General features: G+C 41.2%; 2 protein-coding genes across 2 annotated transcripts; one reads left to right on the forward strand and one right to left on the reverse strand.

The window, feature by feature from the left end:
• Window positions 1-4,041: 4,041 nt before the first annotated feature.
• LOC122132979 lies at window positions 4,042-6,401 on the reverse strand. The gene is made up of 4 exons (XM_042708110.1): window positions 6,248-6,401; window positions 5,806-6,120; window positions 4,281-4,592; window positions 4,042-4,163 (listed from the first exon to the last, which is right to left on the reverse strand). Exons 1-4 carry the CDS (start codon window positions 6,297-6,299, stop codon window positions 4,042-4,044), a joined length of 801 nt encoding a protein of 266 aa, XP_042564044.1. The 5' UTR covers window positions 6,300-6,401.
• A 711-nt stretch (window positions 6,402-7,112) lies between these two features.
• LOC105899088 (transmembrane protein 233) lies at window positions 7,113-11,599 on the forward strand. Its single transcript, XM_012826223.3, has 3 exons — window positions 7,113-7,629; window positions 10,025-10,159; window positions 10,487-11,599. The coding sequence occupies exons 1-3, from the start codon at window positions 7,417-7,419 to the stop codon at window positions 10,496-10,498; spliced, it is 360 nt and encodes a 119-aa protein (XP_012681677.1). The 5' UTR covers window positions 7,113-7,416; the 3' UTR covers window positions 10,499-11,599.
• The last annotated feature ends 2,456 nt before the right edge of the window (window positions 11,600-14,055 follow it).

Genomic DNA, 14,055 nt, shown 5'->3' on the forward strand with positions numbered 1-14,055 from the left:
GAGATCAGACACACCTTTGCACACTTGTGGGTTTTTCAAAGATGTGTCCCATTGTTCCTTCTGTCTTGCTGCAGTCGAAGCCTCATAGCCTACACAGACATGGCTCTCATTTCATCTAGCAGTTTTGCACAAAGTTTTTAATCCAGCGACTAGACTTGCTCTACATAGAACCTCTTCCCATACAACTGCATTCGGTTCTCTATTTTCTCTTATTTTATGCTTTAATTATAAACTACTTTGCTTTCACTCTTTTACCTCTCTAACTTGAAATTAGTGACAGGGTCTTGAGTTATGTCCATGAGATAAAGTGCGATGACGTGGTGCTACTGCCGTATGGCCCGGGCACCCCTGGTCAAATCCAAGCATAACACGTTTAGGACTGTCGATGGAATAACACTGCTGATATGTAGTTGTATTAGTAGTAGAAGTAATAGTAATAGTACTAATGAGCAGTAAGTGTTGCTCTATTAGCTGACCATGACAGTTAACTTTCAGATGGTAAAAAGAATAGCAGAAACCCATCTCCTCTGAAGGCTAGAAGGGAGAGTAAAAATGACTTTATTTTAAATAAATTCACACCTCTTTCTATCATTGCTGCAATGCACTACACAGGCAGGTGTACAGTCTATAATGCTCATCATTTAAGCTACTAAGAACAGACGAGAACAGGAAGATAAACAAAATCAAAGTTTTGCATGGCGAGACAAGCTCCGTTTGAGGACCTGCGGGATACATACATGTATAAGTTTGTCAGTCACTCATGCACTAATTTGCAGTGAAGAATGCAACAACGCGCATGCCATTTGTCACTTGTCACGCTTGTGGGTTTTTGAAAGATGGGTGCCTTTGTTCAGCACCTTCTGGCTTGCTGCAGTCTGGTGCCCCCCTACTCATAGCGCCCACAGTAATGTGTCACACTCCATCAAGCAGATGTGGTGAAACTTTTAAATCTATGTGTCAGGTTAAGCTCCTAGACTTGCATAAAAATGTCCGTGTCCAGGTGTCCATAATTGATCTAGTCAATAATTGATCTACATTGATATATAAGATTAGTCCAAATCAGAGCATTCTGCCTCACTAGAATCTAAATCACCACTATCCGATGAATCCCATCGCCTACTCTGCACATCATCATTTCTCTTGTCATCACAATCATACTCGCTCTCATCTTCCTCGCTGTCTTCAACTGGCCTTGATGCAGGTTGATGAGTTGGAAGAGCAGGTTGTGTGTAGCGGACAGGGCGACAATGACCATCCACCAACTCCCATCCATGTCCGATCGGCAAGGGGTGGTGCTTCAGGGAGGGATGGCGTACTAGATATGCCAAGTAGTTGGCACGGAGGCAGTGTTGGTGGAAGCTAGGGGGGGGGGTTAGCAGTGTGTGTTTGTACCGTGTGTGAGAGTATCATGGGCCAGTGAGGGTCTAATCTGTTACAAGAGGATAATCAGTGCTAACTGTGAATTTAGCTCTTGTTGCAACTGCCACTCTCTGGGGCGTTTAGGCACAACTTTGTCTTGCACACAGACGCGTTGACTTGACATACACATTTGTGTGCTATCCTGTCCCCAATTGGTTCTAATCTTCTCCATGTGAACTGAGTAGCTGCTTGTCATTTATGATGAGCAGCGCTCAAATCTCGAGCAAGGGGAAAAATATGAACGTGCATCTTAACCTCAACCAGTTGCTTAGCAGGTTTGATATGTCTGCCTTTGAGCTGTGTGGTTGTTCCACTGTAAACCAAATAACTTTGGCTTCCTACTTATAGATGCAGGCGTGCATGAGAAACACAACAGTGACCATCCCATGTGGTTAGGAGCCCTCACTCAGGCTTTCATCAAAGACTGGTGTCTTCATGCTGCACCGTCAGCCTCTCAGTAGGTTTAATTAGTCTCTAGTGTATCTCATACCAACATTATAAGATACCCAGACTCTTTCTTTACATCTCTATCCCACACCCTCTCTTTCTGTCACACACACCTTTTTATCTATCTCTCTCTCACACACACACCTTTTCATCTCTCTCACTCTCACACACACACACATACATGCGTGCACGCACACACACACACACACACACACACCCACACACACACACACACACACACACACACATACACACACAGAGAGACACGCACAAATACGCAATAACTTTTTTTCAATCATTTTATTTTCACCTCTCCCTCAAACTTAATTTACAATATTTTTGGAAAACATGAAAATCATTTTGCAAACTCTTCTTTTATCTTGTCATACAAGGTACCTGTAGCAAAATAGGTTTGCCTCTTAACCTGAACAATCTCCAGAATTGGATGGGAAAAACATAATCTTGTAATCACAGTGGTTACTGTGGCCCACATGCTGTTTTTTACTCTTAAGGTGAGTTCTTCAGAGGGGGAATTCCTTAAAGTTTTAATTCCTCAAAGGTGTATTGCTTTCAATTTTCGATTTCAGTTTTATTTATATAGTGACAGTAACAATTGAAATAGTCTCTAAGCGCTTGACAGAGCCTAGACCTTGAATTACATCAGAATGAGATATCTTCAATTCACATTCATCTAGTGTCTAGACAAGCTCCTACCTATTCATACATAAACAGCTCTCTCTTTCTTGTTTACTATTATAGTATTTATGAATAAAATATTTAAAGCCCATTTCATGTCAGCTATTTACATTCACATAATTTCACAAACACACTGGCTATTTTATCACTGTAGAAAAGATGTGATGTGATGATGGCTCATCTAATCTGGATGTTTTATTCGGATAGCAGAATAGAGAACTTGCTCCTCGTTAGTGGAATCCTGGCCCTGTTTTTTGTCCTCCATCCTCTGTGATTCAAGCATATACACAACTAATTAGATGATTACATTGCCATTCAATGTAGACTGAAATAAGACTATGCCTGTGCTCACATTGCCTACCATTATAAATATCACTCACAGAGCAAATGTCTGCTATTACATATCTTTTAGTTCAGACTGTAGGCCTGACATCGGTATCCGATGTAAGTACGTAGTGAACATACCTGTTGGTTTTTAGAGCTGTGGGTCCTTTGATTATTGATGGATGCATAAGTAACCTCAGCGACCTCAACCTAAAGACCATTTTGGATCAGTTATTTAAATCATAGGTCTACAGTTGCTTGTGATCAATAGCCTACATGTCTGTCCCCGCATACCAATCTGTGGAGATTTTACATTAGATATGCTATTGTGAAATATGTTTTAGCAGTTTTGATCAGCTGATAATTTACGAGTGGACGAAATATTATCATAGACATTGAAGCATTCAAACAGATTTCGCCCATGAAGCAGATGTCTGCTATTACTTATCTTTCAGTTCAGACTGTAATCTACTATGTGTTTGTAGTGAACGTACCTGTCGGTTTTTAGAGCTGTGAGACCTTTGATTGTTGATAGATGCATAAGTAACCTCGGGGACCTCAGCCTAAAGACCATTTTGGATCAGTTATTTAAATCATAGGTTAAAAGTTGCTTGTGATCTACAGCCTACATGCGTGTCACCACATACCAATCTGTGGAGATGTACATTAGATATACTACTTTGCAGCATGTTTTAGTATTTTTTATCAGCTGACCATTTACAAGTGGACAAAATATTATCATAGACATGGAAGCAGTCAAACAGATGAAGTCTGCCTAAAGGGCATAAAACAGCAACTATATTACAGTTATACTGTTAGCAACTTACCTGTTGATCATTTTCTGCTCTGTTCACACTGACCTGGCTGTTTCCTGAAGACAAAAAAGAATTGTCAGTAGTTTTTCTACTCATATAGACCTAAGGACACGTTCCAGAAGTGTATAAGTATTATACATGGAATGGTATTACAAATGGAACTAAATATAAAGAAATGTTTGTAACATTTGGTAAAATGTTTCCAAATACCTCGACGTTTTTTGGATATTATGGCTATTACAACCATGATCGCCAGCAGACCAAACAGGCTAACACCTGCAGCTGCCAGGTTGCCTGGCCACCCGGGTTTGATTGCTATGGATGATGAACCATATGAAACTCACGTTATTAGTAATTGCGAGATTGTTTTCACACATCCAATCTCAAGAAATATGTCTTTAAAGACTTTAAAAACTACAATAATTAATTCATCGCTCAGCTGGCCCACATATTCATGCTCGTCTGAAATGTCGGTGAAACATAATTTTCACTTTCAGTCACATCCTATAGCTGTAAAAGAAACAATGGCTTATCTAAGAAAGGAAGTGCCTAATGCAAACATTTCTGAACGGTGCCTACCTGTCACCACAATGTGAGTGCCGTTCCCCTTGCCCTTCAAGAGCTTTGGTGATACGATGTCCACTTCACATATGTACAAACCACTGTCATTCAAACGCATTGAAGGAAGCTGTAGACTTGAAGAGGCAGCCAGTTGAGAGTTTATCCTTTCAAAATGGACCTTCGATCGCTTGTCATCTATTCTAATCCAGGTTACGTTCGCCAACATTGTGTAATTACGTACAGTTTGGATGCTGAAATTACAGGTCATATTCACACTTGCACCTTCAGAAACCTGCAAGTTGTGCGGCTCCTGACGAACAGTAATTCCATCTGTGAAAAGATAAGAGAATATCACAACAATCCTTCATTCAGAAGAGAGGATAAAAAATCATTAATAGACGCATAGTTCCACAGATCCGCGCAAAATCGTGGCATTTGAATAGAGTTACCAAAAGCATACAAAATTGTAGACAACAAAACACAGCGTTAAAAAAATCCTTTATCGAACTGATAATGTCAAAGTGCTGTATTTGGGGGCACGTGAAACGGCATTTGTAATAGCCAGGAGTGGGTACTTGCAGATATGTCGCCTATCGCCGACAAGTGTTCAGGCTACTTCAAGTCACCCGCCCACATTCTGTCAGTGTACTGAATAGAGTGGTGCGTAGATCAGGGGTTGTCAAGCCTCTTTTCTGTAGGAAAACATCTTCTTTCTATCCCTCCCTCAAACACACCTTAAGGTTCTTATGATTAACTAGGTCAGGTGTATTCAGTTAATCAAGATTCCCACTGCTTAGTTCAGTCAGAAAGGCAGAGCAGGAAAAGATGGAAACTACTCAGAGCCTAAACTCTGTAACAGGAGTGAGAACCTCTGGAATCTATCACGGGCTCACGTAATTTTATTTTTCCTTTCACACATATAAACAATGTCTCTTTAAAACATGCAAAACTCCTAATAAATGATTTTCAAGTTTGGCATCTGAAGTCTATTGGTTGGAACATTTTAGTATATTACTGCTATATTTAATCTACCAACTGTGTGATAAAAGGTTCTTGTCTCACCATATGGATGTGTTCACTTGACATACACATTTGTGTGCTATCCTGTCCCAATTTATCCTGTCCCCTCTCACTCTCTCTCTCTCACACACACACACACACAAACACACACATCTTTTCATCCCTCTTAATCTCTCTCTCTCTCACACACAGACACACACTTACATGTACACGCATGTACACACACACACAATTACTTTATTTCAATAACTTTATTTTGACCTCTCCCTTAAATTAAATTTACAATATTTTTGTCTTAAGGTGAGTTCTCCAGAGGGTGAATTCCTCACCCTTCAGAGGGTGAGTGTTAGTTCCTCAAAAGTGTAAAGCTTTCATATACATATGTAAACTACAAAACAAATATTCCTGCCTGCCATACACAAAATGGACAAATTGAGTGTGACTTCAGGCATTTTCACCATTACCTTGACACATTTTTGTGAATGGACCAGAGGCCTGTCTGAAAAATAATGAACTGCCTTACCAGTGACTATAACATAGGTGCCATTTCCTTGACCCTTCCAGAGTTTAGGTATATCAATCTCCACTTCACACGTGTACAACCCGCTCTGATTCCGAAGCAATGAGTGAAACTGCAGAACACTTGAAGAAGTATTTGAATGGCGTAATTCCATGGTCTCAAAATGTACGTTGGTTCCATTATCTTTTTTCCAGGTGACGCGCATTTTAACAAGGGTATTATCTGGAATATCAAAATGACAGGTGATGTTGTCGTTTGCGCCCTCGGCAACATTTATAACGTGTGGGGTCTGACGAACAGACACTTCATAGGCAGACCCTGAAAAAGATAAGATGACAGTCAATAAAAGAAAGTCAGGTACATTGTATCATCAACATTTGTATAATTTACTTTCACTGTACTTTCGTTACTGTGCCAAATAGTTTGTATTATCATCAACACTTACCAAAGCGATCGAAGGTACCCCAGAGTAAAACTATAGCGCTGAATGAAATCATTTGATGAATTTTACTGCATCAGTTCACCTTATAATTCGAAATGGCATTTGAGATTCGTGAAAATGGCATCAACTGTCGCTTCCCCGATAGAAGAGCACCAGTAACGACTCAGCAAAAGCGCAGTTTCCTTTAAGACATCTGAAAGTACCACAGCATCCGTGTGTCAGTCTGACTTACCGCTACTTTCATTCCACCAATGCATTCTCTTGGTCAAATGTCAACATAAAATGTTTTGGAACGTCCATGACTGCAGATTTAGATACAACATTATGTCGTACACTTTTTAATTGTTTAATTGTTAACGCTCCACCTGTAGAAGTGAATTCGGTAGCTAGTTGATTTGGGTGTTTTTTATGGATATGTGTAGGCTATTGTTTTGGATTTCAGATGCTTCAATAATATTTTGTAATATCTCTTTTTCGCTCCCATTGTTTTGAACATAATTTGCATATAATCTCACTTGCAGCTTTAAACTCCATATTATGAGACATTTCTTTGTGGGCTCTAGCAGTCAATCTTGTTATTAGTAGACCCCTTACAAAAGAGTTCCATGGATGCTGTTTCTTAAAATAAAAAAACACAACTACATTCCCAGCACTGTAGCCTAACATTACATTTAATTTGTTTATGTTAAGATCTTTTTTAATCATACATGAATTATCAGTGTTATCTGAGGTTTGACATAAAGGGTCATCAATACTGGGAGGGTATGTTAGTAATTTCCTCTCAGTTACTTCCACTTATGTGGATGAAATTGACATTCTCTCTCTCTCTCTCTCTCTCTCACTCTCTCTCTCGCGCTCTCACACACACACACACACACACACACTCAAGGGGTAAGGTTCACCCCCTCAAAGAAATAGGTCATCTCCCATTGCACTCCTCTGCTGTTCCCTCCTTTCTCACAACCCAACACTCTTCCTCCTCTTCACTTTCTATCTCCCTCTCTTCTCACACCTCCCCGCACGCGCACTAATTTTTTCCTCCTCTCTCGTCCAGTTGCTTTTTCCAGCCGCCTGCTCCGATTCAACGTCTGAGCTTTACTGGTCATTCCTACTGATCCATCTACGCCAACGATCCTCTCCTCTCCGTTCCTTTCCTTTGGATACCTCCAGCCATGAGCCCAGGAGCTGCGCAGACGGAGAAAAAGATGAAGCAGTCCTTGAGTGGGAGTGCGGGACATGGCAGCACAGACCGTGGACTTGCAGACCCCCGACTTGGGGAAGCTCAGGAGCCTCCGCCGCTGAAGAACTACATCTTCCTGACCATCTTCACCTGCTTCTGTCCTGCCTGGCCCATCAACATTGTGGCCCTGGTGTTCTCTATGATGGTAGGGCTGCATGGTTCATGTGGGTTGAGCTATCCACAATATGCTGATGAGGAACGTATTGCTCACTGGCATCTGTCATAGTAGTTGTACGTTTCATTGTCCCTATGGCATGCTTAGATATTATAACAGTTTTACAGCTTCATCTAAGGAGAGCTGCTACACAAATACAGTCATTTCTATTGAGAGTATAATGCTAGGACGCTTAACGATGATAATGGAATATATAGGTTGATTCTGTATGGAGGAATATTTTCTGTGGATAGTTTCCACAGGCAGAGCTGTGATGACTAAATTCCTAAGTTTAATTAGCCACATTATTTCCATTGCAGAGCCATACATTTAGTTTAATTGTCTTTGGGTGACTGTGGATACCTGTCTGTGAAACCCAAGCAGTGCCTCGTGTCCTCATGATTCAGACCACTAAAACTCTCAGAAGATAAAAATAGATCCCACCAAAGCTAGGTTCTCCATTTGTGCCTCACATCTACACTCACTGCCATTTACAAACACACATACATACATGCAGGCACATGCTCACATGCATGCACACACACACATAAACACACACACACACACACACACACACACACAGACAAATGCGTAGGACACACAAATATGCAGACCAAAACATGATCATTTCTCTTTTAATTATTGTGCTTTTGTAGTTGCTGAGTCTATATTCCAGTGGAGGACTGTTTTAAATATGAAAAGTATATACCAAATAAAGTTACAGTCTCATGAATGGAGAAAGATCAGCATTTATTGTGTATGATACAACTGCAATTGTTGGGTCATTTGGCTCAGACTCTATAACAGCTTATAGCAGTTTCATGTAGAAGATATATGTGATAAGAAAAAAGGGTGGAATGAAAAATGGAAAACAAATGGACACCAGTTGCTAAAATCTGAAATCCTAAGTGCTTCGTCCCACACAGAGTCCTGAGCGTGGTGGTTTTTTAGGCTTCCTTTATGCCTCAGCATGAGTAGGCAACTGTGTTCCTCCTCCGCGTCTGGAAAAACTGTCTCTCTAAAACTTTCCCCAAAAACCTGAGCTTTGTTACAAAAGGGTAGTGAAACTAACATTTACACCTTTTGCAAAAGGCACTGCCGGCCTTCTACAAAAATTGAAAAAGTATACACAACAGTAGAGTTACCTTTAGTAGAGTTAACTTTACTAAATCATGAGTAATGACTAAATAAGCTACTTCAAGATTTCATTATATTTTAATGTCCCAAAAACTAGCTTGCTTCACTTGAAGGCCTCCAGTCTAAGAAAGCACCGTGGGTCTCAGACTCGTCTGCAGCCTTGTCACGCACATGACTGTAAGCCGAGCCTTGCTGCTGCGTAGTGTTCCAGCAGAGTTTGTGTGGCAGAGTGCAACACCTTCTGGTTTCAGGTTGACTGAGGCCTCAAAGTGTGACTAGGTCTGAAGGTGTCTAGGTCTCACAGCTGTGAGAAACAGGATGAATGTTGCAGATCGGCGTACTCTACAGACACCTGACATAACCACAGATTATGTAAAGAAAAAAAACAACAACATTGCACCTGCCTCTTCATGGGAAAGTGCAAACACACTGAGAGAGAGTGATTTAGAGAGAGAGAGAGAGAAAGAGAAAGAGAAGGAGAGAGAGTGAGAGAGAGAGAGAGAGAGAGTAAGATAGTGAGAGAGAGTAAGAAAGTGAGAGACAGAGAGAGAAAGAGAGAGAGAGAGAGAGAAAGGGGATGGGGTATGACAGTGAGATCGTGACAGTGGTTTGTAAGCAAGGATGTGGAGATGAGTGAGGCAGACGACAGTGCTCCAGTTTACTCTGAACTGGGTTTAGGGCAATCACATGCAGCTGAAGCAGACCTACTGACTGAAATGAAAAGCACTCAAATATGTAACTTGAGGGGGTCACTGTGACGCAAGCAGTAGCCCCGACCACATTCGGGCTTGACGTCCATGGAGGACACAGGTTCAAATCTGGCCCGATATCATTTCTCCTGTCCACTCCCCACCTCTTCACTGCACTATCGATTAAAAAAAGCCCCCAAAAAATATGTAACTTGAAAAAGATTGCCCTTCTGAAGTTCTAGTAATAAAAGTGATATACAGGAGGAGAGGACACAGTGTCACTGAGCCTGTTTGAGGAGGTGATCTCAGCACCAGCGTGGGAGTGAGGCCGGCATCATCACTATGTACCCCTGGGCTGCTTTGGTCCACTGATGACAAGCAATCATTCTTGCCCAATTTGATGTTTATCAAAGTTCAAACACCTGATATTGACCATCTTACTCTTTTCATCTGTCACTTTTTTGTAAAATACTTTAGCAAATTGTATTCAATTGAACTTAGTTTCTCACTCTTTCTCTCCTCTCCCCCCCCCCCTCCCCTTCTCTCTCTCTCTCTGTTAGGCCCAGAGTAGTTATGATGAGGAAGACTATGATGGTGCCCAGCGACTGGGGAGGAAGGCTTTTCACATGGGCATAGCCTCAATGGTTATTGGCATCGTCATCATCATCATATCCACCATTGTCCACTTCACAACGGTACTGAACGTAAACACACATGCATGCACACACACTCACTCACACACTCACACACACACACACACACACACACACACACACACACACACACATACACACACACACACACACACATAGAGAGAGAGAAAGAGACAAACACACACAACACTATGTCAATTTATCCATCAAAAAACACAAACATACATGCATGCACACACACACAGAGACACACAAACACACACAGACACTGTGTGCACACTGTGTCAGTTTATCCATATGTCCAACAAATGTCATACAAAGCAGTCACAATAATTCTCTAACCGTATCTTTTTCTCTGTGACTTCTTAGAACGCAGTATGAAACCTTCCAAAAAGTAGGAAGCACTAAACATATGAAGATATATCCTGGAGCAGTAACTATTCTCAACAGAAGGATCGATGCCCAAGGACACATCACAGAGACTGGACCCACACACTGAGGCAGGCATGGTCTCCTTCTCTCTTTCTCTCTCTTCTTTTCCCATCTCCCTCTTTCTGCCTGCTACAAAGAGACTGTGGGCAGCCTCTGTTTTATTTTTAACATTCAGCTCAGTACCATTTCCAGCTCGTCCCTTCGTGACTCCAGCTGAGTGAGGGAAGCACTGATTGATCTCGGTAAACTTACGCCCAAGCTGAGGATATCAGGTCAACAAAGAGGCTGTACATACGAGGACGATGTTCTCTTCACTGATGGTCTTATCTGTACCACTACCCTTTTTCTATGCCCAATGATCTCCCATGAATAGTATCAATATCTCAAACAGGATTTTCTCATGTGAATGTGACATAATTGAGTTTGTAACACTACATAAAAAGTAAGTCTTTTTTTTTTCTTTCCCTGAAAGGAAATCTAATAAAAGTTATTATAAGAAATATAATCAAGAACATGAAAAAGTATGAGGAGTCAGACAATTGTACCAATTTCAGGTAGGGAGCATCTTGTGCAGGACATTTACACACAAAAACATGATTTAGTTTGCCAGCACCAAGTCTTAAGTGTTCGGAATGTGCATGAAAGCCGATGACAATCTCTTAAACATTCACTTTTTTTTAAATCAACTTTTTTATATGTCAAGTAGATACGACCTCATTTGGTTGCATTGTGGATGCAAAACTTAAATGATGGGACAGTATTTGAAAAATGAGATGAGGTTTTGAGAAAGAAGTGTAACTTTCAGTGAAACTGATGTGATGAATATCCACTGTAGTCTTACAAGTGTGTCAATCAAGAGTGATTTACAATATAAGAGAATGACATGCTGGTATGCTTTAATTTGACTGCATACTAAACATTCTGTCCTTTGTAATATTACCATGTATTATGATGGTAATACATTTCTATTGGCTTTTGTACATTTTGATGGTTTGCCTTTCTATATACCTTGTACATAGCGATGCATTTTAATAAATATATAATTATGCACTCTGGATATAATGTTTTTTGCGTTATCACGTCTCTCACATTACAGAGCCTATCTTTTTAAGGTTTAACTTTAACTTTATTCAACTTATAATTAGTTTGATTTCAACATCATGTCTTAATTCACATTGACCTCTACTTGCTCGTTCTGCTATTCGTCTCTGCTATTCTGCTATTCTGCTATTTTTCTCTGTTCATTTCTCAGTCAGTGTCCACGACTAATTGATATGTTCTGTCTCTCACTTGTAGCCTTAACAACCTTGGGCCTCATTCTCGAACGCAGTTAAGAAGAATTTAAGAGGAATTTAAGAGGAATTTAAGAGGAATTGGATTTAGGACAACATTTGGCATTCATGAAAGTTTTCTCATCTGGGATTTGCTCTGAACTTCAGAAGACTTTCCGAACTCGAAATAGCAGTCGTAACTCGGCCAGAGTTTTCTCAAATGCGATTCCTTAAAAAACCACAAGATGGCCCCGTGGGCCATCTTGTGGTTTTTTGGGGAATCGCATTTAAGAAAACTCTCCGTGTTAATGAATTTGTGAGAAATCGTTGGTGATTGCGTTCACATCAACTCTACAGATCCTCGGATTAAAGTATCATTAACAATTACGTTTCACATGTAGGCCTATAGTCATGATTCTACGAGGCACTGTGATGTCATAAAATAAATAAAAGCACTACACCGGAATGCTGCGCTCGTCTAGTGAGCGTCGTTTGGCACTGCCTTCTGTGCAAGTACGGCAATCCAGAATTTTCAAGTAGTTCCACGTTGGTGGAACGAACTGCCTAGCACTACCAGAGCAGGAGTGTCCCTCTCTACCTTTAAGAAGCTTTTGAAGACCCAACTCTTCAGAGAGCACCTCCCTTCCTAACTGGCACTTCGACTAGTGCTTAACTTGCACTTATAGCAGTTACATTCCTGCACTTCGTTTTTATTTCCTATTTCGTTTTTCTATTTCTTATGTAAAGTAGTATTTATTGTTACACTAGGTCTCTATTGCTCGTAGCTTGACTGTTCTATCCCTTGTACGTCGCTTTGGACAAAAGTGTCTGCTAAATGACTAAATGTAATGTACACGAACACTGCAAATGTAAGTGAATAAATAAATAAGCACTAAACTCAATTACGTTGATATAGCTATAGTGGAATAGAATGGACACATCTACATCCTGCAACAGTCCATCTCTGCACCGTTCAAGTCATAGACATATATAGTTGAAGTTAGATCTGCGTTTACTCGAGGGTGATCGCTTTCCGCTTTGACATGACTCGTTTACGAGTTGCTTTCGTGTAGATTCGGTCGATTCCGACTGCACACGTCACTACGGTTGCGTGCCCTTATAAAGAGCTGGCAGGGCGTGTATGTATGCAAATTCAGGAGCACGAGAACGCGCTTTCAATTTAAGAAAACTCTTCCGGGGGAGCACAGCCCAGAAAACTTCTGCTGCGTAGGACCACATTTTCAAGCGTGCATGAATTTGGCGGATGTCTTTTGCTTACGTTGTTTTTCCGAAGCCCGTAAGAAACATTTCAGAAGAAACTTCAGAAAATGTTCGAGAATGAGGGCCCTTGTGTTTATATTATTACTATTATTACTACTACTATAAAATGTTTTATATTGAATATTTTCTTACTTTCACTCACTCTCTCTCCCTGATACCACTTTCTACTCTTGCCATCACTGAGTCCCTCACTACTGCTCTCTCTGCTAGCCACTTAGCCACTCCTCCGCTCCCGCCCCCCCGCCCCCTCTCAGTCTCTCTGGTTTTCCCCTCTTCCTCTCCTCTGGCCTCCTTTCCCTCGCTGCTTTCACACCCACAGCAATCTGCAGAGTCTAGAGGATCCTGTATTCCGATATGTAATCGTATCACCGGCCCTGCCTAAATATAGCGCCCAAATTCCCTATAAACCTGGCACTGAGGATGATGCCAAACTGGCTCCACTGATTTACACCCTTTGCATCGGAGCCAAACGCAATATTGAGGCTGGTTGTGATAGTGTTGATGATGATGATGACGATGACGAAGAGGATTGCTTTGCAAACTCTGACAAGTGTTTCACAGATTTGCATGAATGGATGCCGAAAGAGACTGTGAAGGATGGGATATGCTCAGTAATGAGCGATAGATGAAACTGTACTGTATAGTGATCAGGATCAGACAAAACAGGCCATGCCATACATGGTCCCTGCAACTTTCCAAGCGGGTGCCAAGTCTCTCCAATGCCCAGGGCCTATTGGTCCACTGTTCGCACCTCCGTCTGTGTTTATCTAAGTGTGTATACAGTCTATGGATCCGATGCAGGCCCCCTGCCCATGCTTCCCAGAGTGTTGTGTTGCTGTGGCATGACGCAGTGAAATGCAATAGCCGTGAGAATGTGACACAGACAGGAGTAGTTAAGATGAGACGTAGCTAATACGCAGTTGGTGGCTTCCATCACAGACCTAGTTTAATGGG

The sequence above is a fragment of the Clupea harengus genome, chromosome 7 (genome assembly GCF_900700415.2).
Source record: "Clupea harengus chromosome 7, Ch_v2.0.2, whole genome shotgun sequence".
NCBI lineage: Eukaryota > Metazoa > Chordata > Actinopteri > Clupeiformes > Clupeidae > Clupea > Clupea harengus.

Bases quoted from the DNA above. Each gene is read 5' to 3' on its own strand.
- LOC105899088 (XM_012826223.3), top strand. From the start codon at position 7,417: ATGAGCCCAGGAGCTGCGCAGACGGAGAAAAAGATGAAGCAGTCCTTG. The intron at 7,630-10,024 runs GTAGGGCTGCAT...TCTCTCTGTTAG, and splicing joins CCCTGGTGTTCTCTATGATG to GCCCAGAGTAGTTATGATGA.
- LOC122132979 (XM_042708110.1), bottom strand. From the start codon at position 6,299: ATGATTTCATTCAGCGCTATAGTTTTACTCTGGGGTACCTTCGATCGC. The intron at 6,121-6,247 runs GTAAGTGTTGAT...TATCTTTTTCAG, and splicing joins GGGTACCTTCGATCGCTTTG to GGTCTGCCTATGAAGTGTCT. The intron at 4,593-5,805 runs GTAAGGCAGTTC...ATCTTTTCACAG, and splicing joins CACCTATGTTATAGTCACTG to ATGGAATTACTGTTCGTCAG.